General features: G+C 46.0%; 1 protein-coding gene across 2 annotated transcripts in view; it reads left to right on the top strand.

Annotated features, from left to right (window-relative positions):
* Positions 1 to 24814, top strand: part of RASAL1 (RAS protein activator like 1) — a 71546-nt gene that overhangs the window by 23101 nt on the left and 23631 nt on the right. For both annotated transcript variants that reach the window (XM_081892308.1, XM_081892309.1), the window contains exons 4-15: positions 159 to 220; positions 1421 to 1550; positions 8308 to 8389; positions 9546 to 9683; positions 11151 to 11239; positions 13088 to 13205; positions 14717 to 14870; positions 15305 to 15369; positions 16909 to 17021; positions 20700 to 20892; positions 22041 to 22178; positions 23577 to 23721. In XM_081892308.1, the coding sequence (XP_081748434.1) occupies positions 159 to 220; positions 1421 to 1550; positions 8308 to 8389; positions 9546 to 9683; positions 11151 to 11239; positions 13088 to 13205; positions 14717 to 14870; positions 15305 to 15369; positions 16909 to 17021; positions 20700 to 20892; positions 22041 to 22178; positions 23577 to 23721 (1427 nt within the window). The remainder of the gene's footprint in view (positions 1 to 158; positions 221 to 1420; positions 1551 to 8307; positions 8390 to 9545; positions 9684 to 11150; positions 11240 to 13087; positions 13206 to 14716; positions 14871 to 15304; positions 15370 to 16908; positions 17022 to 20699; positions 20893 to 22040; positions 22179 to 23576; positions 23722 to 24814) is intronic.

Below are 24814 nucleotides of genomic sequence, written 5' to 3' on the forward strand. Positions count from 1 at the left end.
TAACTGTTCCACTCTGCAAATTAGTCTGGGAAGGGCAAATGATTTGCTTAAAAATCAGGGTTGCACAAACTCTACAACAACCCTGCCAGGTAAGGCAGCTTCCTGTACTCCTCTTTCAGTCCCGTTGTATACCATTTCTGTTCTTTGTCTCCTTGCAGGCATGATGATGCCATTGGCAAAATATCCCTCAGCAAAGACTTCATCTCATCTCACTCTCGGGGTAGGTGCCAGTGGGCACCCTAGTGGGAAGGGTGACCAATGGCTGCGGGGTGTGTGTGTGTGTGATGTTGTATTGTGTTTCCTACTATTTTTTGCTGGGAGCCACCTAGAGGGGCTGGGCCATCCCAGACAGATGATGCCAACAAACAAACAAACAAACAAACAAACAATTGTTGTTGTTAACAGATAGAAAAATCCCTAAACTGTCTGCCAAGACCGTCAACAATTTTCATATGGAAAGGGATATATATATGCAGGTTTTGGTGTCCTCGGGTGTCTTCCCGTGTAAAAGTTGGGGTGTCTAGGCGACGTTTCGACGAGGTCTCACTCGTCATCTTCAGGCTGGTGCTTTCGGCTTCTTGTTACTGGAACAGAGCAGGATCTCAGTGTTTGAGACACAAAGGATCTCAGACACAAAGACTTTAGCAACTAATCCACACCTAATGACCCACCTAAGTGGTACTCAGGATATCACTCAAGAAATCACTCAAGATATCCCTCAAGTAATTAAGGAACAAAAGAAGAAAAGGCACACTAGCCTGGGAACTTCCTCTCTGCCCAGAACATTGGAGGCTATACACCACACCCCCTCAACAGTATTTATAGGAACTCAAACACTGAGATCCTGCTCTGTTCCAGTAACAAGAAGCCGAAAGCACCAGCCTGAAGATGACGAGTGAGACCTCGTCGAAACGTCGCCTAGACACCCCAACTTTTACACGGGAAGACACCCGAGGACACCAAAACCTGCATTCCTGTACCCGTGAAAATCTACGAAAGCGGATATATATATGTGTATATATATATATATATATGCTTTCGTAGATTTTCACGGGTACAGGAATGCAGGTTTTGGTGTCCTCGGGTGTCTTCCCGTGTAAAAGTTGGGGTGTCTAGGCGACGTTTCGACGAGGTCTCACTCGTCATCTTCAGGCTGGTGCTTTCGGCTTCTTGTTACTGGAACAGTAACCTCTGTTGTTACCTCTGTTCCAGTAACAAGAAGCCGAAAGCACCAGCCTGAAGATGACGAGTGAGACCTCGTCGAAACGTCGCCTAGACACCCCAACTTTTACACGGGAAGACACCCGAGGACACCAAAACCTGCATATATATATATATATATATATATATATATATATATATATATATAGTCCTTCTGCAAACTTCTGCTGTCCCGCCCCCCCCTCTCCCTCCAATGCAGGAATTGACAGCTGGATCAACCTGAGCCCTGTGGATCCCAATGAGGAGGTGCAGGGGGAGATCTCGGTGGAGCTGCAGGTGGTGGAGGAATCCCACAAGAGGGTGCTGTGCTGCCATGTCATTGAAGCCAGGTAGAAGAAGGGTTTTCTCTCTGTGTGTCGTCCTCCCCCTCTTCCCTTTCTAGCTCAAGAGTGCATCTCAAGCCGATCCAAGAGGTGAAGAGAACGTTCTTTCATGTGTGGTGGACTTGTAAAAGGGTAAAAGAGTTTTGGGAAATGATCCATAATGAATTGGAAAAAAATGTTTAAAAGTACTTTCCAAAAACAAACACACCCAGATTCCTTTCTGTTGGGGACAATTCAGACTGAAATTCCCAGGTGTCAAAAAATGTTATTTATGTATGCCACTTCGGCGGTCCATGTTTCGTTAGCCGAAAAATGGAAAGCAAGGGAAGTACCAACCAAAGAAGAATGGTAACTTAACTTGACAGAATATGCACAGCTTGCAAACTTAACATATAGAATAAGAGAACAAGAAGAGCATATGTTTAGAGAAGATTGGAAAAAGTTTATTGAATATATGGGGGGAAACTGTGTACAGCTGAAAACGCTTAAAATAAATTCAACAGTGTAAATAAGTTTTGATGGATGCAATACTGGAATACTGAATGGTGTAGTTTCTTTAAAATATGCAGGGACTTATGATATGTAAAATGAACCATGGAAAGAGGAGAAGGGAAGTCATTGATATCTTAAGGATGTAAAAATTAGTACTTTAAATTGTAAAATAGAAAACACTTTATGTATATATATATATATGTATATATATACACACAAAAAAATCTATCTATCATCTATCATCTATCTATCTATATCTATCTATCTATCATCTATCATCTATCTATCTATCTATCTATATCTATCTATATCTATCTATCATCTATCTATCTATCTATCTATCTATCTATCTATCTATCTATCTATCTATTTATCTATCTATCTATCTATCTATCTATCTATCTATCTATCTATCATCTATCATCTATCATCTATCTATCTATCATCTATCTATCTATCTATCTATCTATCTATCTATCTATCTATCTATCTATCTATCTATCATCTATCATCTATCATCTATCATCTATCATCTATCTATCAATCATCTATCATCTATCTATCATCTATCTATCTATCATCTATCTATCTATCTATCTATCTATCATCTATCTATATCTATCTATCTATCATCTATCTATCTATCTATCTATCTATCTATCTATCTATCTATCTATCTATCTATCTATCTATCTATCTATCATCTATCTATCATCTATCTATCATCTATCTATCTATCTATCTATCTATCTATCTATCTATCTATCATCTATCATCTATCTATCATCTATCTATCATCTATCTATCTACCTATCTATGAGAGAGAGAGTGCATCTGAAGCCTGGGGATTATTTTCTGGATATATACCCTTCACAGGCCCTGTGTCAGTCCCTCCTTGAGAGCATCTGCTTGCATGGAAGGCTTCTGTTGTCACATCCACACCTTACATTTAAACTAAGCGCTATTATACTTCAAGGAGTGCCTTCCTCAATATCAATCATCTTGTATCCTATGACTGGCAGATGAGGCCTTCTTGGTGCTGTCTGCTTGCTGCTGACCCACGGCAGGGCCTTCTCAGTGAGGGCTCCTGACTTGTGGAATGTCCTCTTTAGCAAGGTGCACCCTGTCTCCATCCTTACTAACTTTCAGGGTGGATTTGAAAACATCCCTGTCGACCCAGGTATTTGATGGCTGAAGAATATTGTTCCTGGCCACCCCGAGATCACTGGTTGGAAGGGAACTAAAACTGCTTTTTAGAATGCTTTTGCTTCCATTTAAACTGTGCATCTGTTTTCCTCCCTGAGCTCAAGGTGGCATGAATGGTTCTCCTTCTCTTCATTTAATCTCCACAACAACCCTGTGAGGTAGGTTAGCCTGAGAGACAGTGATCACCCAGTGAGCTTCATGGCCAAGTAGGGATTTAAACCCTGGCGCTGTGGGTTAAACCACAGAGCCTAGGACTTGCAGATCAGAAGGTCGGTGGTTCGAATCCCTGTGATGGGGTGAGCTCCTGTTGCTCAGTCCCTGCTCCTGCCAACCTAGCAGTTCAAAAGCACATCAAAGTGAAGTAGATAAATAGGTACTGCTCTGGCGGGAAGGTAAACGGTGTTTCCGTGCACTGCTCTGGTTCGCCAGAAGCGGCTTAGTCATGCTGGCCACATGACCCAGAAGCTGTACGCCAGCTCCCTCGGCCAATAAAGCGAGATGAGCGCCACAACCCCAGAGTCGGTCACGACTGGACCTAATGGTCAGTTGCCTTTACTCCCAGGTCCTAGACTGACACTCTATCCACTATAATACATTGACAGTCATGACATCTCCCCAAAGAAACCTGAGGGAACTGTAGTTTGCCCTGCACAGAGCTACGGTTCCCAAGATATTTTTTTTTGGGGGGGAGGGGAAAGGAACATGCAAAAAAGTTACCGGTAACTTGTCTGTACATTTTGAAATGCATCTATAACTTTAACTTAGTGCAACATTGGATGCAACCCAAAAGAAACAGGTTTGGAAAATGTTGGGGTGGGGTGGGGTGGCTGTTGTGGAACATCTTTTTTGATGATATATGCTAGATTTTTAAAAATTAAAAAGTTGAAAAACTAGAAGAGAGCTTGGAGGTGATCACTTTCCTCACTTCCCCCTCTCCCAGTGAGAAAAAGAACGGTGGCTGTAATAAAAAGGTGTTGTGGCTGCTGAAACTGAGTGTGAATCTTCATGCTCTCTTGGCTGCCTCCCAGTCCCTTAGAAAGTGAGATAATTAACACCTTATGAATAATCATAATAAAAATGAACACTGGGGCTGTGAAAAGATTTGGCAGGAGTGGAGGGTTGGGTGGGTGGTGGATTTAGGGACAGCTCACATTTATCTTGATTTTTTTTTTAATGTTGTCTAGGGTGAATTTTCTTTTTGGGACAGGCTTTTGATTTTCTGTGACAAAATGCTTCTTTCACATATTTAGCTGGGATGGATAACAAAATGGTAGCCCTTGTGGTTTGTGCCATTTTTGAAGGTTTTGCTTTTCATGTCAAGGTGCTAGTCCTCAGGAATATGCAGGGAGGTCCAAGTGTTGATGTTCACAAATGGTAAGGCTCAGGCCTGGGGGCCAAATGCAGCTCTCCCCACTTTTCTCTGCCTGGCCCTCAGGACTCTCTCCAGGGCCACTTCCACCCCATACATTTAAACCACTGACCTACGGCTGGTGTTTTAATGTTTAAAATGCTACTTGCCTGGGATGGAAGGAAGGAGCTTTTGGTGGTCAGAAGTTGTGCCTTCAGAGAAGAAAGTGACTGATCTCCAGCATCTATCTATCTCATCTATCTATCATCTATCTATCTATCTATCTATCTATCTATCTATCTATCTATCTCTCTCTCTATCTATCTCTATCTATCTATCTCTATCTATCTATCTATCTATCTATCTATCTATCTATCTATCTATCTATCTATCTATCTATATCTATCTATCTATCTATCATCTATCATCTATCTATCTATCTATCTATCTATCTATCTATCTATCTATCTATCATCTATCTATCTATCTATCTATCTATCATCTATCTATATCTATCATCTATCTATCTATCATCTATCTATCTGTCTTTCTGTCTATCTATCTATCTATCTATCTATCTATCTATCTGTCTGTCTTTCTGTCTATCTATCTATCATCTATCTATCTATCTATCTATCTATCTATCTATCTATCATCTATCTATCTATCTATCTATCTATCTATCTATCATCTATCTATCTATCATCTATCTATCTATCATCTATCTATCATCTATCTATCTATCATCTATCTATCTATCATCTATCTATCATCTATCTATCTATCATCTATCTATCATCTATCTATCTATCTAATCTCCCACCTTTTCCTCTAAGGAGCTCAGGGTCGAATACATGGTTCTTCCCCCCCCCAACCCTGCTCCTCATTTAATCCCCACAACAACCCTGTGAGGTAGGTTAGGCTGAGAGGCAGCGACTGGCCCAAGGTTGCACCCTCATGTGGCGGAGTGGGGATTCAAACTCTGGTCTCCCACGTCTTGGTCCAGCACTCTAACTGCTGCTGTTGCTGCTGCTGCTGTTGTTTAGTCGTTTAGTCGTGTCTGACTCTTCGTGACCCCATGGTCCAGAGCATGCCAGGCACTCCTGTCTTCCACTGCCTGCCGCAGTTTGGTCAGGCTCATGTTTGTAGCTTCGAGAACACTGTCCAACCATCTTGTCCTCTGTCGTCCCCTTCTCCTTGTGCCCTCCATCTTTCCCAACATGAGGGTCTTTTCCAGGGAGTCTTCTCTTCTCATGAGGTGGCCAAAGTATTGGAGCCTCAGCTTCACGGTCTGTCCTTCTAGTGAGCACTAAGGGCTGATTTCCTTCAGAATGGAGAGGTTTGATCTTCTTGCAGTCCACGGGACTCCTCCAGCACCATAATTCAAAAGCATCAATTCTTCGGCGATCAGCCTTCTTTATGGTCCAGCTCTCACTTCCATACATCACTACTGTATAGAAGTGAGAGCTGGACCATAAAGAAGGCTAACCGCTACACCGCATACTATGTAACTCAGTGCAAGAGATACCATTCTGGATGAGACCGCTACCTTTCTCTCAATGCTCTGCTTTGCAGGTGTGATGCTGCTGAAGGGTTCAGTGCGTGGGAACTGAGAGGGTTAGGGAAAAGGAACGGGTGGTCAGAGACCATGAAAAAGCATCCTTCTCTCCTGGATGCTCCACTGGGAACCTAGGCAACCGGTTAGCCAATAGGAAATGGGTGGATCATAGGGGTGAGTGGGAAAAAGAATGGAGTGAGTGGCTGCAGTCAAGGAATAAGGGGTTGGCAGTGGTGTGAGTGTAATAGCATAAAGACATCTCTGCTTCATTTTGAACTGACATGGTCCTCAGAATGGGGGCACAGGGAATACTTATTTGCAAAGCGAATCTTGCCTGAGTTCTAGGTGTTTTTGGCACAGGTTGGAGTTGATCAGTGGTAAAGGGGAATGGCACTCTGTACATGCTCAGGGGGACCTCTGTTCGGCTGGAAACAGATTTTTTATTTTTTAAATTGATGGAGGCACATTTTCTTGTTCTCTACTCCTCTTTAGTCAGTTGCTGTTAAGCCCTTTTGAGTATGACAACAGGGGAACAGAATAAAATTATTACTATTACTAGGAAGAGCTTGCGGACAAGTTTGCCGGTAGGTCACCTTACCCCATAGATGTCCACTCGTCTGCTTCAGTATACGGAACAATATACCTGTTACAGGTGCCACATAATACTTATTCCACATTTGTAAGGAATCAATCTTTTAGCATGGCAGGGCCTGAACTTTGGAACTCACTGCCACTTGACATCAGACAGACCCCTTCACTGTACTCTCTTCTACACCTGCTAAAAACTCATTTTTTCAGGTAAAAGTATCCAGATACGTATGTAGAATGTTGACAGGTATTTTAATCTGGTTTTTAGCTTATCAATGACTTTAATTGTTTTTTAAATGCTTTAAATACTTTTTAACTGTTTCGACTGATCATTTCCTTGTTTTATACTTTATGTGTACTGCTTTGAGGGTTTTGTTTTGTTTTTAATAACCAAGCAGCATATAAATTTTATGAAATAAAATTAGTAGTGTTAGTAGTACAGTCGTATCTCAGAAGTCAAACAGAATCCGTTCCAGAAGGCCGTTCGACTTCCAAAATGTTTGGAAACCAAGGCGCAGCTTCCGATTGGCTGCAGGAAGGTCCTGCAGCCAATCGGAAGCCACGTCAGATGTTTGGCTTCCAAAGAACGTTTGCAAACCAGAACACTCACTTCTGGGTTTGCGGTGTTCAGGAGCCAAAACGTTCCAACTTGCAAGGTGTTTGGGATCCAGGGTACAACTGTAGTGCTGTTTACATTTTTATAGCACCTTCCCTACAAATTCAAGCTAGCAGACAATATTTCTCTCTCCCTTGATTCTCATGACAATCCTACAAGGTAGGTTAGACTGAGATACAGGGATTGACCCAAGATTGCTCAGGAAGCTTTGTGTCAAAGAACTCCCCTGTGCAAATTCAAGTGTCTCCCTGTACTACAAGGGTGTCAACTTGAATAAAATAGGGTGGGGACCCCGGTGAGCCCCACCCCGCACAATCATTCACATGACGCAGTGCACACACACCATTTGAATGGGAATGTCCAGCTTGGGGGGGGCGGATCCTTAAATTTGTTTATTGTGGGGGCCAATGGTGTCTAGGAATTGGCTCCTACGTCGGGTGGTAGTGATAGTAGTAGCCGTGTTATGGTGTCGGAGAGTTTATGGCAGCTTGAAAAAGAGTTTTCAACTTGCGGTGTATATAATGCTGAATAAATACAAGCAACAGGACCAGCAGGCACTCGGAATTTTGTGGCAATTTTTGCGTGCTCAGACAACCACTGGGGTGGTTTTGCCCCCTTACCTTGCCAAGATCTTCTCCACTTCTGCAAATCTTGAGGTTCCCCAAAACCTGTTGATACCTTACTCTGGTTTTTCAGTAGCCCTGTTTCGGCTACGTAAGCATTGTCGCTCAGCACCCGAGTTCGAGTTCACTGTTAGAAGACAGCCACACACCTAAGGCTGAAATGAACCCTCCGCTGCCAGGAAAGGCCTTCCTTTGTCAACCTCAGCAGCGAGCCCCCTTTAAGAAGTTTTGTTGCTAAAGCTTCATATCATTTTTGTTAATTTAAAAATAAAGAAATAAAACCCTGTTGGAATATACTTCCTGATATCCGTCTGCCATCTTCCTCCACATAGAGACCTTGCTCCGCGGGACACCTCTGGAACCTCAGACCCCTTTGCCCGTGTCCTGTGGAATGGACAGGTGCTCGAAACAGCTGTAAGTATAGCCCTTGATGCGTTTCAAGTGTCAGAACCATATGGTAGGATTTGAATCCAAGACCTGGGAAATAAGAACTGGAGTCAAAGCCCAGAGAGGTTATTGTGTCCCAGGGAAAGTCTGAGTCTGAACAGGAAGTGAGGACTGGGGAATCTTACCCATTTTCACTTTCTGTTTTTCTCATTTTTCTTGTCTTAGTTCTTCATGTTTTTGCATTAGCTTGTGTGTAGGAGTTTTGTTTTTTTCAACCCTCGTGAAAATTCACCAACATATTAGTATGAATTTCTCCTAATGTACACATTTTTTGGTGCAATTTTGCCCAACGCACACACAATTTGCCATAATATAAATATATTTTTATTTTACTTTCATGGAGATGGATCCAGCTAGTTTCACTATTTTCTGTGCACGTACCTAGGCAAATGATTTGGAGTGCTCCAAAAATCTTCTTTCAAGGGTGTCTTCAGCTGCATTTTCCATCATGTTCCACTGTACATAACATAACTTGCACACCGTTCTCTTGAAACTGAAGCTCCTTGTGTTTCCAAACGCCCCTAAATGCTTAGCTTTGGAGCAGGCAGAACTCCTCCTCCTTGGTCTTCTCCTGGTGCACCTTATCCAGAACAACCCTAGGAGCCAATCCTCAGTGACTGACTGTCTTCCTTTCATTCTGATTGGCTCCCATCAGCACAAAAGGTGAGAAGAAGGCTTCTTCTCAGTGGCTAAAACAAAGTCCCCTTTTGTGCTGATTTGGTATCTCTAGGATGCTGGGAACAGGCTCCCTGCTGGAATCCTGGTGCAGAAATACTAAGAGGTCTTTGACATGCACACCCTCTAGGAAGAGGGTCCTCCCATCTCTATTCTCCTTTTAACAACAACCCTGTGTAGTAGGTTAGCCTGAAAGGCAGATGCTGGCCCAGGATCACCCAATGAGCTTTATTGGTTGAGTGGGGGATTTGAACTCGGGTCTCCAAGATCCTAGTCTGGCAATCTAACTGCTACACCACAAGCTGACTAACTCCACCTGGCTGCGCACAAACGGGCAGGTGTCTCATCATGGGCAAGGCGGCAGGGGTGATCGTGGTGGTGGTTTAACAGTTTGCTCTTAAACAGGTCATTTGTCTGCTTGTGTTTACGCATTCTTCTGCCTCTGCAGATCATCAAGAAAACTCGCTTCCCGCGCTGGGATGAGATGCTCGAGTTTGTCCTGGAGGAGGGGACCGCAGGGGAAACCCCGCTGATCGTAGAAGTTTGGGATTGGGACATGGTGGGCAAGAATGACTTCCTGGGACGGGTGAGTGGTGGGCACCGGCGGCTGGCCTGGCCTGGGTCCCTCTTATGCAAGCTCTGAGGTATGGGAATGTTGTGGATAGCAGGAGAGGATATATTGATTAAATACTATCCTTCCTCAGGCACGCTAATGAGCTGGTAGCACAGCACATTCCTGGAAGCTAGTTGATGGATTCGTAAGAATCATTTGAGTTGAGCTATCCAGTCTGGCTTGTCCAGATTGGATTGTTCCTGGTAAATTTCCCCTTTATTTCCCTCTTAAAAACAACAATGACACAACAGTCTTCTTTTAAAAGTAATGGAAAAGTTTACTTACATTCAGTTCACAGTATGGTCCTGAAGGCAGCCTTTAATTTTGTACAGTGGTACCTCTGGTTACAAACTTATTTCGTTCCGGAGGTCCGTTCTTAACCTGAAACCGTTCTTAACCTGAGGTACCACTTTAGCTAATGGGGTCTCCCACTGCCGCCGCACTGCCGCCACACAATTTCTGTTCTCCTCCTGAGGTAAAGTTCTTAACTTGAGGTACTACTTCCGGGTTAGTAGCGTCTGTAACCTGAAGTGTTTGTAACCCAAGGTACCACTGTAGTTACAGGTACATGCGTAGAGAAAAGAAGTATGAGGTAGGCCACAGACTTTCTACCTTGTGGCTTCCATCCTCTGTAAGGATGAGCCATGTGCTGCTGACTAAGAGCCAGCAGAAGAGTCCAAAAGGAAAAATGGAACAAGGTGAAAAGAAGAAGGTGGCTGCGTGGCTAGCCCTTTTTTTAGGGCCTGCCAGGGTCACGTCCATCTACCTGGTCACACGCAGGGGGAGGATGCTCCAGACCAGGTGTGACAGGAAGTCCTCCTGGCTGGAGCAACATTCCCCTGTGTGTCCACTCTGGGCAAACAGGAAATGTTGTCTTTGACTGCTTCAGTGACATTACATCTCACATGAGGGGTTGTGGCTGCTGCTTTGACAGGGGTGAAAGAATTGTAGAGTTGGAAGGGACCCTAAGGATCATCTAGTCCAACCCCCTGCAATTCAAGAATCCGTAGCTGTCCCTTACGGGGATCAAACCTGCAACCTTGGCATTATCAGCACCACCCTCTGTCCAACTGAGCTATCCAGGGTCGAACTATAACTTGAGGAACTGAATTGGGGAACAGGGAAGATGTAAGGTCTGAGGTCCACATTCCTTTCTGTGAAACCTCCTGGGGGTCACCTGCAAGCGGTGGGCGGGGCCAGAGGCAAAGGTGGGCGGAGCAAGACATGTGAATTTTACCTCAGGAGGGTAGTTTCTACACAGGCTCATAGACACCTTGCTGCCCTCCATCCCTGCAAGCCAGTTGTATAATCAGAGGCACAATCCAGCCTTTAGCCCTACCTGAATTAACCCTTGAGTCGCAAACAGAATGATCCCTGCTGTTGCACTTCCAGCACTCCTCTACCTCCACACTGACCCGTCACTTTCTCTCATCCGTGCAGGTTGAGTTTTCGTTGGATGCTTTGCAGAAGGCCCCTGTCAAAGGCTGGTACCGCCTGTTGCCTTTCACCAGCACAGAGGGAGATGCAGGGTAAATGTGGGACCTCTTCTGGCCTTCTTGGGTCATAGTATTGTCATGGAATTCTATTCAGTATCGATCCAGAGTAGATTCCAGATGTATAGTTAAGCAGAGTAAAAACTTAAATCGCCCCCGGCCACGCCCCCCAAGCGACCTGATTGGCCACCTGGCAACCTGACGTGGCCAGGGTCTCCCCCAGTGTGACACTGGACGCCATCCTGTCCTGACGCTGAGGGGAGTGGTTAGGAGGCCAGACCACAACTCTGCCCCACCTGGAAGTAGACCCAATATTCCCCAAAAATAGACCAGAGGCAGTTGTATTTCATCTAGCAGAGCTTTACTGCTACTGAAGGCAAATGAGCAGAATGATCACAAATCCAGTACATTCAGGATTGGCACAGTCCATAAGAAATCCAGTTGCAGCAGACTTAACTTAAACTTTCAATAACTTATAATAAGCCTAAACCTTAATATTAAGCATATTATGTGCAGAACACCACACCAGAAGGAGATAGAGATATAGAGTTAGAGATAGATAGAGATAGATAGAGAGATAGAGATAGAGATAGAGATAGAGATAGAGATAGATAGAGAGATACTTTTATAGTCTGCATGACCTTGACAGAAAGAGATAACAGAACCAGTTTAAGGCAGCTGTACTCAGCTTCTCTGAAGGAATAACCCAAACATCATGAACCTTCTGCTTGCTTCTTTCACACAGAGAAGCTTCCAGAAGCCTCTTGAATTAATGAGAATAGGAAAGACCTCTACACATCAGATCAATACTTTCTGTACTAAGAAATGCAAACTGACAAGTATGTCAGGGCTCAGTGTGGCCAGGTGGCCAGGGGTCAGGTTTGGGGTCTACTGACAGGTTGTCAGGCTGAGGGGCCAGAGGTGAACAGCAGGATCTTGGGTGGGCAGAGGTTGAGCTGTGGTACTGAGGGCCCAGGGGGAGTATCATAGTCCAAGGTGGATGGGAGCTCACCTGGTTGGCCACTGTGAGAACAGGATGGTGAAATAGATGGACCCACCTTAGAGTTGTGGTTGTAATTTGTTTTAAGCTGCATTTAATATTGTGTTTTTAAAATTAAATTTATTTTCAACTGCTTTCAATGTTGCGTTTTTAAATCCCAATTTATTTTCAACTGCTTTCAGTGTTGTGTTTTAAAATTTAAATGCATTTATTTTGTTTGTAAAGTGATTTAAATACCGCGATATCGTTGTTTTTTTAAAAAGTCAAAGCTGCTTACAACAATATCTCTATATATTAAAAATGCATGCAAATTGGAAAGCACAGGCAATCAGCTAACCGTTATGGAAAGGTGGCTTCCTAATTGCCTGGCGGCACAGGAAAAAAAAATCTGCAGGCGTACAAAGTTTGGCACAGAAGGAGCTTGCTAGATCCCTATTGGCAGGATATTCCACACGGCTGGGTTGATGCCACTAAAAGCTTGGCTTCTTGCTGCTGCCAAATGAGTCTCGTCAATAATAACTCACCCACAGATGAATTATACTTCCCCTAAGGTACCCTGAACCTAAGTTGCTCAGGGCTCTGTAAATAGTTCAGGGCGGATTTTCTTTGTAGATGAGCAGCCAGCACAGATAATTTAACAAGGGTGAGGTGGGGGAGCTGAAAATAATGCCAATATATTTCAATAATGCCAATACGCCCCTTTGTTTTCAGCTAGTACATGGGTAGAGGAGTTTAAAAAGCAAGGGACACAAATTTTCACAGCCCTCTAGTGACTGTGGCGACTTGTTTACCAGAAGCCATCTATTTTGTGTGAACTCCGGAAGTGTATAATTGATTCTGATCAAACTAAGCCTCCTGGTGTAGATTGTGCTCTCTGCTTGCAGGGGGAAGCTGGGGGCGCTGAGACTGCGGGTGCGACTCGCTGAGGATCGGATCCTGCCCTCCCGGTACTACCAGCCACTCATAGACCTGATGGTGGAGTCCGTCATGTGCCCAGCAGAGGTGGGCACTTAGTGGTTTACCCTCCTTTTTTGTGCATGAGAGAGACACGGGATTAAAAAGAGGCAGGTGCAGTCAAGGCGGGTGTTTTGTGAAAAAAATGGGTGCAAAAATGGGGGGGTTCCACTGGAGGAAATTTGGGGGGGTGGGGAATGTCACCTGACGTCTCCACCATCTGGAGGTGCATGCCTGGGGGGCCTTGTATCTTGACTGTTTTCACACGCTAGCAACACACCCTGTAGAATTCTACCCGTGATATTTTATCTGCGCAATCAGAATGAATTTCAGGAACCGAAAAGTCTTGTTGAAAAACACGACTTTTGAACTGTGTGACTCCCCAGACAGTAACTAGTCATTCATACCCTCCAACATTTCTCCGCTGAAAATAGGGACATCCTATATAATAATAATAATAATAATAATAATAATAATAATAGTCCATCTGACTTGATTGCCCCAGCTACTCCGAGCAGCTTCCAACATATATAAAAGCATAATAAAACATCAAACATTAAAAACTTCCCTAAACAGGGCTGCCTTCAGATGTCTTCTAAAAGTCAGATACAGTGGTACCTCGGGTTAAGAACTTAATTCATTCTGGAGGTCCGTTCTTAACCTGAAACTGTTCTTAACCTGAGGTACCACTTTAGCTAATGAGGCCTCCTGCTGCCGCCGCTGCCACCCAATTTCTGTTCTTATCCTGAAGTAAAGTTCTTAACCCGAGGTACTATTTCTGGGTTAGCGGAGTCTGTAACCTGAAGCGTCTGTAACCTGAGGTACCACTTTAGTTGTTTATTTCCTTGACATGTTGGATGGCATTCCACAGGGTGGGTGCCACTACCAAGAAGGCCCTCTGCCTGGTTACCTGTAACCTCACTTCTCCCAGTGAGGGAACCGCCAGAAGGCCCTCAGCGCTGGACCTCAGTGTCTGGGCTGAACGGTGGGGGTGGAGACGCTCTTTCAGGTATATTGGGCCATTTAGGGCTTTAAAGGTCAGTACCAACACTTTGAGTTGTGCTCAGAAATGTACTGGGAGCCTATATAGGTCTTTCAAGACCGGTGTTATGTGGTCTAAGTGGCCACTCTACTGTGTTCCTGGTTTAAAAAGCTGTTTGGGCCTAACTTATATACAGTGGTACCCCGGGTTACATGCACTTCAGGTTAAATACGCTTCAGGTTACAGACTCTGCTAACCTAGAAGTGCTTCAGGTTAAGAACTTTGCTTCAGGATAAGAACAGAAATCGGGCTCCGGCGGCGCGGCCCCATTAGCTAAAGTGGTTCTTCAGGTTAAGAACGGTTTCAGGCTAAGTACAGACCTCCGGAACAAATTAAGTACTTAACCCGAGGTACCACTGTATCTGAGTTTCTAACACTGCAGGCATGTGGCCCTTGGAAGGTTGCAAATAAGCAAATGTGGCCCTCGGGCTGAGAAAGGTTCACCACACCTGCTTTAAATACACACACACACATATATATGTATGCCATTTGCAGATGTTCTGCTTCACTACAGGAGGAGGAGGATGTCACACCCTTAGCCCTGCTGGAGGAGGTCTGCTCATTGGAGAGTCGCCAGGACGTAGCCACCAAATTAGTCAAGATCTTCCTTGGCCAAGGCTTGGTGCTGCCTTTCTTGGACTATGTGAACCTCCGTGAGGTTTCAAGAACCAGTAAGTAGTTCCTTCATATGTCACTTTGTGCGTCTGTGTGCCGTTTGAGGTTGGTTGCCCAGGATTGTGGCAGCACGACCAGGTGGGCGCCTAGGGCTGGGTGTGAGCCCTGCAATTCCATAGCACGAAAGAGAGAACCTGGGTTTCTGAAAACCTTGGTTTTCGTTCTTCCATACGAGCAAGTTTCTAGCCCCTAAGGTTGCAGAGAGCGAAGCTTGGAAGCAGCAGTTCTGGGGGAGCATCTTCGCCGTCCCTAAAGAGTTCGGTTTGGGACCCAGACATGGAGCAGACTGCTTCTGCAGAGTTGGCCAGTGGGCAGGAGAGCAGATGGTGTGAGAAAAATCCAACGCATTAATGTAGGGGGGCCAGCGTCATTCGCAGGTAGATTTTCTCACTCGTGGTGCTAATTGCAAACCCCCTCTGTGTTCTTTCAGCCGATCCAAACACCCTCTTCCGTTCCAACTCCTTGGCTTCTAAATCCATGGAGCAGTTCATGAAGGTGAGTAAATAGCGGAGGAAGAACCAGCAGGTGGGTATTGCTGAGTTCCATCTCCCTCCCTCTCCCTCCCTCCCTCCCTCCCTCCCTCCCTCCCTTCCTCCCCCCCCCCTCTCTCTCTCTCTCTCTCTCTCTCTCTCTCTCTCTCTCTCTCTCTCCACTCTGTGTGTGAGTTCTGTGAAACAGAAGGGGCTGTCCCTGAGCCGCTAGGGTGGTGGTAAATAAACAAATCTGCAACATGTGCCACATTTTCATGAGGTTTGGTTTTGGGTGCGAATGATGGCATGGGGGGGAGGCGAGGTGGCAAAACACCTGCCATGAAATGAGATGAACCACCCTTTGCAGAGGAAAGAAAAAAATATATATTTTCACAGCAAACAGGACAAACCCCCTTTTCTCTCTTTTTTGCAAGCACTTGGTGAAAGGAAAGGGGAGAAGTGTCGGCGGTGTGCTGCGTTAAACAAATCAGCTTGTATTTACACACACACACACACACAGAGAGAGAGAGAGAGAGAGAGAGAGAGAGACATCTAGCCTTTCCCCCAGTCTGGGTTTCAAGACACCTTTCCTATTAAAAATAAAGAGCAAGCAAATATCTCTCTCTCATTACAATGTAATTATAATAATAGAATACCATATTTTTCTGTGTATAAGATGCCCCCATGAATAAGATGACCTCTATTTTTTTGAACCCAGAATGAAGAAAACAATACTTTAGGGTTGCCTAAACACTAAAACAGGGAAGCGGGTGGTGCTGTGGGTTAAACCACAGAGCCTAGGACTTGCTGATCAGAAGGTCAGCTGTTCGAATCCCTGCGACAGGGTGAGCTCCCGTTGCTCGGTCCCTGCTCCTGCCAACCTAGCAGTTTGAAAGCACATCAAAGTGCAAGTAGATAAGTAGGTACCACTCTGGTAGGAAGGTAAACGGTGTTTCCGTGCGCTGCTCTGGTTCGCCAGAAGCGGCTTAGTCATGCTGGCCACATGACCTGGAAGCTGTACGCCGGCTCCCTCGGCCAATAAAGCGAGATGAGCGTCGCAACCCCAGAGTCGGTCATGACTGAACTTAATGATCAGGGGTCCCTTTACCTTTACTTAAACCCTAAAACAGAAGTGAAAATCTGGACAATCAGCGGTGGCAGTTGTTGAGCTTTCTTGGGGCGATTGCCGCAGCCCCTGATCGGCTTATACACAGAAAAATACAGTAATCATAGAATTGCAGAGTTCCCATGGCAAGTGAAGGGGAACCTCTGACTATTCCTCTGACTATGCCCTGGGAACTGCAGTTCCTATGGCAAAAGATGTGGGATCTCTGACTATTAATAACATAAGAAATCTCTGGATTCTTTGGGGTAAACAATGTGAGTTAACATGTATATCCAGTATACAAGTTTGCAGTAAGGATCTATATACCCTTTGAACATTTCAGCACCGATGAGATGTTTTTAGGCATTTTTTTACTTTCCACCCGGATGTGTGTTTTGGAAAACGCATTCCCCCCTCTTCTTCTTTCCCACCTAATCCTAACTCTCTGTGATTCGTCAGGTGGTGGGGATGCCTTACCTCCACGAGGTGCTGAAGGCCATCATCAACCGAATCTTCGAGGAGAAGAAGTACGTGGAGCTGGATCCCTGCAAGATTGAGCCGAGCCGGACCAGGTAAGAGGAAGAACACTCAAGAGGGAGCTGAGGTGTGTTTCACGAAGGACAGAAAAGGAAAAGCGGCTGGGAAGGGAGGAGGAAAGGAACTCAGGTACTAGATCTCAGCTCCAGGATTCCTTGAGAGGGACAGCTGGAATGGAAAGAGTTTGAGAAGAGGAGGAGTGGGACGAAGAGCACATCACTGTGACATTCAGAGCAAGAGTGTAGGAGAGACGAGGCCGCCTGCTGAGAAATGGGGGTGGGGGTAGGGTGCCAAACACAACGAGAAAATGATTAAAAAACAGTGGTGCGTCGGGACGGGTGTCATTCGCAGGTAGCGGTTTTTTCCTCACCTAACAGTGCTAATTAAAACAGAAGCAAGAGAGCCTGTCTGGTAGATGATTTATGACTCCAAAAATAATGTTGTGAGTTGGAGGTTGGGGTTGTTAGGGCTGCATGCCTGAGACCCTTCTAATTCCTGCATGCAGCAAGGGTTCAATGGCTGAATTAGCCGTAATGGTCCCTTAAGTGTGGGCCGTTAAGGTAACAAAGGGAGTGGCTCTGTGCTAGAAATCAAATGGATGCCCCCCTCCCAGCTGTTAGTTAGAAGCATATCTGTCAACCATCCCTTATTTGGCGGGAAACTCCCTTATCCCAGTGCCGTGTCCCGCTGCTGTCCCTTATTGATGATGTCCCTTAAATTTCCTGGGTTTCATGCTCGCCTGGCTCGGGAGGGAAGCAGCGACTCGAGGTCATCCGCCAGGCGAGAGAAGGCGCGTTGGCGCCGTCGTCGTGATGCGAGGAGTTCCATCAGCCCTTCCCCCTCAGTGAGGGGGGGAGGGAGAGAGACTCTCACCTACGCTGCCCGCCAGCCCAGAGGCGGCAGCGGTGGTGGCAGCTGAGGAGGCGGCCTGAGGGAGGAGGAAGAGGAGGGGATGGGTAGGGACGCAGAAGGGTGGCGTGTCAGCGGCTAGAAGGTCAAATGCCAGAAATGAGTTGTGGGTGAGAGACAGCTAGAAGCTAGAGGCAGGCTGCGCAGCTGAGAGACAAAGCCATGCCTGATTTCTGCTGGGATGCAAGGCTGTGGCTACGGGAGAAGCAAGGCCTTCTTGGGGTGTTCACTCTGTGAGCCCTTCCAGCTCAGGTTGTATATAGAATCTTAGTGTTGGAAGGGACACCAAAGGTCATCTAGTCCAACTCACTGCAATGCAGGGATCTCAGCTAAAACATCCAACCTCTGCTGAAAAACCTCCAAGGAAGGAGAGTCCACAACCTCCCGAGGGAGACTGTTCCACTGACAAACAGCTCTTACTGTCATAAAGTTTTTTCCATATGTTTAGCTGGAATCTTCTTTTTTTGGAACTTGAAGCCATTGGTTCGAGTCCTACCGCCCAGAGCAGGAGAAAACAAGCTTGTTCCCTCTTCCATGTGACAACCCTTGAGATATTTGAAGATGGCTATCATATCTCCTCTCAGCCTCCTCTTTTCCAGGCTAAACATACCCAGCTCCTTCAACCGCTCATTGTAAGGCTTGGTTTCCAGCCCTTGATCATCTTAGTCACCCTTCTCTGCAAACATTCCAGCTTGGCAACATCCTTCTTAAATTGTGGTGCCCAGAACTGGACACAGTATTCCAGGTGTGGTCTGACCAAGGCAAAACAGAGTGGGACTATGGCTTCCCTTGATCTATACTTCTATACTTCTGTTGATGCAGCCTAGAATCGTGTTAGCTATTTTGTGACTGCATCACATTGTTGATATCTCACAAAACCCACAATCTCTACCGCCCATCATTCCAAGCAAACCAAATCCTGGGTAAGCGTCGAGAACCTGTGGAATCTCGCCCGCCTCAGAGATTGGGGTGGCATGCAACAATAATTTGTCAGAATGTTGTCTACCGAAATAAACAACTTAGCAGGGTCTAATTGTTATGTATTCAGTGGTCTGAGCTTGAGTCTGGACTAATGATTCTGAACTCCTGTGTTCATATCAATACATGATATCCAATCATAGAACATTTCAGGATTTGGACCTCTGCCATTGGCCCTTAAAGTCTGAGTTATGATTCGCAGCTTGGAAGTTTAGACAGCCAATCACGTTGGGAGTGGGAGTGGCCCAGGCTTTCAGAAATGTATATAAGCAGTTGCTTTGCCCTTGTTGTCCAGTTCTGTTAGTTCAATAAAGGTTCTTGCTGTTATCACTGTGTCTTGTCGCGTGAGCACCCGCCTGCACTTCACTCTTCTTATGTTCGTCTCTCTGAATTTAGCTACATTAAACATTGCAGACCTTTCTGAACTGGACGACACATATATATTTAATCTTAGCTGTATCACTGAGGGTAGATACCACCGCTATTGTTTTCTCTAAATGTTGATACATGGGTGTTTCATACAGTTCAAGGCTTTTTGAGAAAAGTACTAAGCTACCCCCAAGCTATCTGAAAGACTATTCCCTCATATGGACCTACCCAGGCTCTGAGATCTTTGGAGAAAGCCCTTCTCTCAATCCTGCCACCCTCACAGGCACACTTAGTGGGGATGCCGGACAGGGCCTTCTCGGTGGCTGCTCCCAGACTTTGGAACTCCCTCCCTAGAGAACTCAGACTGGCTCCCTCCTTGCTGTCCTTCTGCCAACAGGTGAAGACTCTTTTATTCCAACAAGCTTTTGTGAAATCACTGGCTTGCACACACACACACACACACACACACACACACACACACACACATATATATGCACAAGCTTTTAAATGGTGGCGTGCTGCATTTTAATCAATCTGCTTTTATCTTCTTTTAATTCTATAGTTTAATTACTTTTTTCCAATTACCTTTTGTACATGTTTTAGCCTTCTGTATTTTATCTGTGTTGTCTTCATTTGGGTAAGCTGCCTTGAGTGCGGAAAAGGTGGGATGTAGATAAGAACAACAACAGATAATCATGTGATAAGGCTGCTGTGGTGTGGCAAGTGTTAACAGCTGACATATTTGTACACTATGCTTGTGTTATGTGACGGACGGCAGCCTCAGCCGTGCCTGCAGAAGAGCGTCATACAGACGGAGGGTATTTCTGCTGAAATGGCTAATAGGACATTAGCACTGAGGATGTGGGGCTGGCTCACGGAAAGGATTATGGCTGCTCTAGAGATAGAAGCCTTCCTGGGAGAGATGCTCTTTATGCAGGTTGCTAGGCAACACCATCTCCGGGATGCTGCCAGAGTGTGACATTGGCAGGGATGCTCAACGTGGATTTGCTGAGGGTCTGTCTGCTGAAAAGCAGGGAAGTTTGGGTGGAACCCAGCTTGCTGAGAGGGCTTTGCAGTGGGTTAAAACCAGCAGAGTAAGGGACCATATACAGTGCATTACAATAACTCAGCCTTGAGGTTAACAAAGCATGAACTTACAGTGGCAAGTCCAGGGACAGCCATGGCTGGTGGACCAGATGAAGCTGGTATTTTCTTACTCTGCAAACATCTCTGTGGGCGATTGCAGCAGGTAGTCTAATCTCTTGTCAAATTCACAAGACATACACATACCAAAGAGCTGCTCCAGTGAGTAACTGAGCTCAGTTTCAATATCTTCTCTGTGTCTGGAGCTTGTAGCAATCAGCAGGGGGCAGCACTGTGTGGTGGTTGAGTTATGTGTTGGTGGGTCAAGGGTCTCTTGTGCATGTCGCCCACCCCGCATTTTCCATTTCTCTCAGGCGGATCTCTTTCAAAAGCTCCCTGTCCGAGGCCCAGATCCGGGAAAGCAGCCTGGAGGTGCTGACAGGATACCTGGGTGACATTGTGGAGTCCATCGTGAGCTCTACAGAAAAATGTCCCCCCATCATGCGAGTGGCTTTCAAACAGCTGCACAAGCAAGTGGATGACCACTTCCCAGAGGCAGAGAATCAGGTGTGACATTTTCTATCCCATAACCACTCCCTCCGCCAAACAGCAAGTCTTGGGGAGGTCATTCATCATCCATGTTTCCAAGGGATTTGGCGTTCTGCGATCCAAGCTGCTTCTGCTGGGGTTGGTTAAGCAACAGTTAGGGAGGTCAACAGTAGGTGGCGCTGGACCCAGCAATAGGCAGAGAAAACTCAGGGCCCCTTTGTGCTTTCTGTAAGCACATCATTGGCCACATTCACAGCATACATTTAAAGAACAGTTGAACCTTGGTTTTTGAACAACCTTGTTCTCAAACGTTTCAGCTCCTGAACGATCGAAACCTGGAAGTGACTGTTCCCGTTTTTGAATTTTTTTTTGAAAGCCAAACATACGACGGGCCTTCCATGGCTTCCTGCAGCCAGCCAGAAGCTGTGATTTGGAAGTTGAACACTTTGGAAGTTGAACGGACTTCCAGAATGGATTCCGTTGGACTTCCAAGGTACGAATGTACCATTTTAAACAGTTATGGCTTCCCCATAACTGGGACGGGCCTTCCCCATAATTCTGGGAGCTGTAGTTTGTAAAGGGTGCTGAGATTTTTTAAGAGACCGCATTCACAGAGCTACAATTCTCAGAGTAAAGGTAAAGGTAAAGGGACCCCTGACCATTAGGTCCAGTCGTGAAAGACTCTGGGGTTGTGGCGCTCATCTCGCTTTATTGGCCAAGGGAGCCGGTGTACAGCTTCCGGGTCATGTGGCCAGCATGACTAAGCCGCTTCTGGCGAACCAGAGCAGCGCACGGAGCGCCATTTACCTTCCCACTGGAGTGATACCTATTTATCTACTTGCACTTTGACGTGCTTTCAAGCTGCTAGGTTGGCAGGAGCAGGGACCGAGTAACAGGAGCTCACCCCGTCGTGGGGATTCAAACCGCCAACCTTCTGATTGGCAAGTCCTAGGCTCTGTGGTTTAACCCACAGCGCCACCCGCGTCCCAATTCTCAGAGTAGTTCAACAATAAATCCTTCTTTGCAGGGAACCCTTGGGTGCAACCCAAAGTTTAGTTTGGGTGTGTGGTATGCTTTAGCAATGGCTGTTTGGCAATAGAAAACTTTTGTGATCATTCCTAACTTCTGGATGTGACCCACGCTGGGCATCTTTGTTTTCCTTTCAGGATGCCAAATACATTGCCATCAGTGGGTTCCTCTTCCTCCGCTTCTTTGCTCCAGCCATCCTAACCCCCAAGTTGTTCAACCTCCGAGACCAGCATGCAGACACCCAGACCAGCCGGACCCTCCTGCTCTTGGCCAAGGTAACAGTCCACATCCTGCTCTCACTGGGGCCAATCAGATGCCCCAGTGGGAAGCCTGCAAGCAGGATCTGAGCGCAAGAGCCTTCTCCCATTCTGCGGGTTCCAGTAGCTGGTACTCAGAAGCATTGCTGCCTCTGACCATCATGGTTGTTAGCCATCACCAGACCCTCCAAGTGTCCCTATTTTCCAGGGACAGTCCTGGATTTACAGAAGCCGTCCTGCTTTCTGATTCGATCCTGGTATGTCCCACTTTTCCTTAGGATGCCCCTTTTTTCATCAGAGAAATGTTGGAGGGTATGGAATAGGACATCCCTATTTTCATTGGAGAGCTGTTGGAGGGGACGTCTCTATTTTCATTGGAGAAATGTTGGAGGGATGTCTATTTTCATTGGATGGAGGGTATGGAATAGGACATCTCTATTTTCTTTGGAGAACCGTTGGAGGGGATATCTCTTTTTTATCAGAGAAATGTTGGAGGGTATGGAATAGGCTGTCTCTATTTTCAATGGAGAAATGTTGGACAGAACTTTCTATTTTCATTGGTTAAATGTTGGAGGGTATGCATCACTGCCTCATGTGGGAACAAGTTCCTCTGTTTAACTATGTACAGTGGTACCTCGGGTTAAGTACTTAATTCGTTCCGGAGGTCCGTTCTTAACCTGAAGCTGTTCTTAACCTGAAGCACCACTTTAGCTAATGGGGCCTCCTGCTGCCGCTGCGCTGCCGGAGCATGATTTCTTTTCTTATCCTGAAACAAAGTGCTTAACCTGAAGCACTATTTCTAGGTTAGCAGAGTCTGTAACCTGAAGCGTATGTAACCTGAGGTACCACTGTATTGCGTGAAGAAAAGACTTTCTTTTCTCTCTTCTGAATATACCAAAATTCAGCTCCATTTGATGGCCACGAATTCCGATGTTACGAGAGAGGAGGGGAAACCACCACTTGTTTCCATGCCGTGCATAATTTTATAAACCTCTATCATGCCGCTTCATATTTGCTTTTCCTCTAAACTAAAAATTCCTAAATGCTGTGCCCTTTCTTCGCATGGGAGCCACTTCATCCCTTTGATCATTTCGGTTCCTGTGAGGGAACAGCAGGCCAAGCTTTAGAGACTCTTCCCACTAGACTTTTATGAACTGGTCCTTCCCTTCCAGTGGCGTAGCGTGGGTTGTCAGCACCCGGGGCAAGGCAAGTAATTTGCGCCCCCTAACCCGTGGATTTGCGCCCCCTAACCCGTGGATTTGCGCCCCCTAACCCGTGGATTTGCGCACCCTAACCCTAACCCCCAGATGTTGCACCCGGTGTGGCCGCCCCCCCCTGCACCCCCCACGCTACGCCACTGTTCCCTTCCCCTGGAGTCACCTCTTTGCCTATTTCTCCCCACCCCCACCCCCACAGGCAGTGCAGAGCATTGGCAACCTGGGGCTTCAGCTGGGTCACGGCAAGGAGCAGTGGATGGAACCTTTGCACCCCTTCATCCTGTCTAGCATTGGGCAAGTCAAGGAGTTCCTGGATTGGCTCATCAACGTGGACTGCGAGAACGGTGAGCTCTAATGGGCCATGTGTCCAGGAAGCTGGGACTCAGGGTACAGGTGGGAATTTGATTCTGCTTGCATAAAATAAAGATAAAAATAAAAAATAAAAAAATTAAAAAATTATTATTTATACCCCGCCCATCTGGCTGGGTTTCCCCAGCCACACTGGGCAGCTCCCAGCAAAATTAAAAGCACAATGAACCATCAAACATAAAAAAACTTCCCTAAACAGGGCTTCCTTCAGATGTCTTCTAAAAATCAGATAGTTGTTTCCTTGACATCTGGTGGGAGGGTGTTCCACAGAGTGGCGCCACTACCGAGAAGGCCCTCTGCCTGGTTTCCTGTAACCTCTCTTCTCATGGTGAAGGAACCGCCAGAAGGCCCTCGGAGCTGGACCTCAGTGTCCTGGCTGAACAATGGGGATGGAGATGCTCCTTCAGGTACACAGGGCCGAGGCCATTTAGGGCCTTAAAGGTCAGTGCCAACACTTTGAATTGTGCTTGGAAACATGCTAAATGCAAACTTACCTAATTCACACTTTGCAAAACAATACATGCACCTGAATAAAATATATACCAATATACACATTGTTGGAGAGACCACAAGACCAAGGCCCAATCCATACCATACTTGGAAAGCACTATGGTACCACTTTAAACACTCGTGGTTTCCCCCAGAGAATTCTGGGAGCTGTATTTTGTTGATGGTGCTGAAAGTTGTTAGGAGGCCCCTATTCCTCCCCCAGAGCTACAATTCCCAGAGTTCCTTGGGAAGAGGAATTGATTGTTCAACCACTCTGGGAATTGTAGCTCTGTGAGGAGAGCAGGGATCTTCTCACAACCCTCACCAAGCACCCTTAATAAACTATGACTCCTGGGTTACTTTGGGGACACCTATTCCCTTCTTAGTGGTAAAGTTGGAACAGAAAATGATGTCTTCTTCAATCTCTAGACCAGGAGCTCAGGGGTTGCAGCCGGGGGACTCCTCTCCAGCATTTGCCACTTGAGGCCACTGCCTCATTGTGCCTAATGTTAGGGCCGGCCCTGTACAATTTGCATGTATACAGGAGTCACGGGTGGCGCTGTGGGTTAAACCTGTTGG

The sequence above is a fragment of the Podarcis melisellensis genome (genome assembly GCF_964234715.1).
Source record: "Podarcis melisellensis genome assembly, chromosome: 16".
Taxonomy (NCBI): Eukaryota; Metazoa; Chordata; class Lepidosauria; order Squamata; family Lacertidae; genus Podarcis; species Podarcis melisellensis.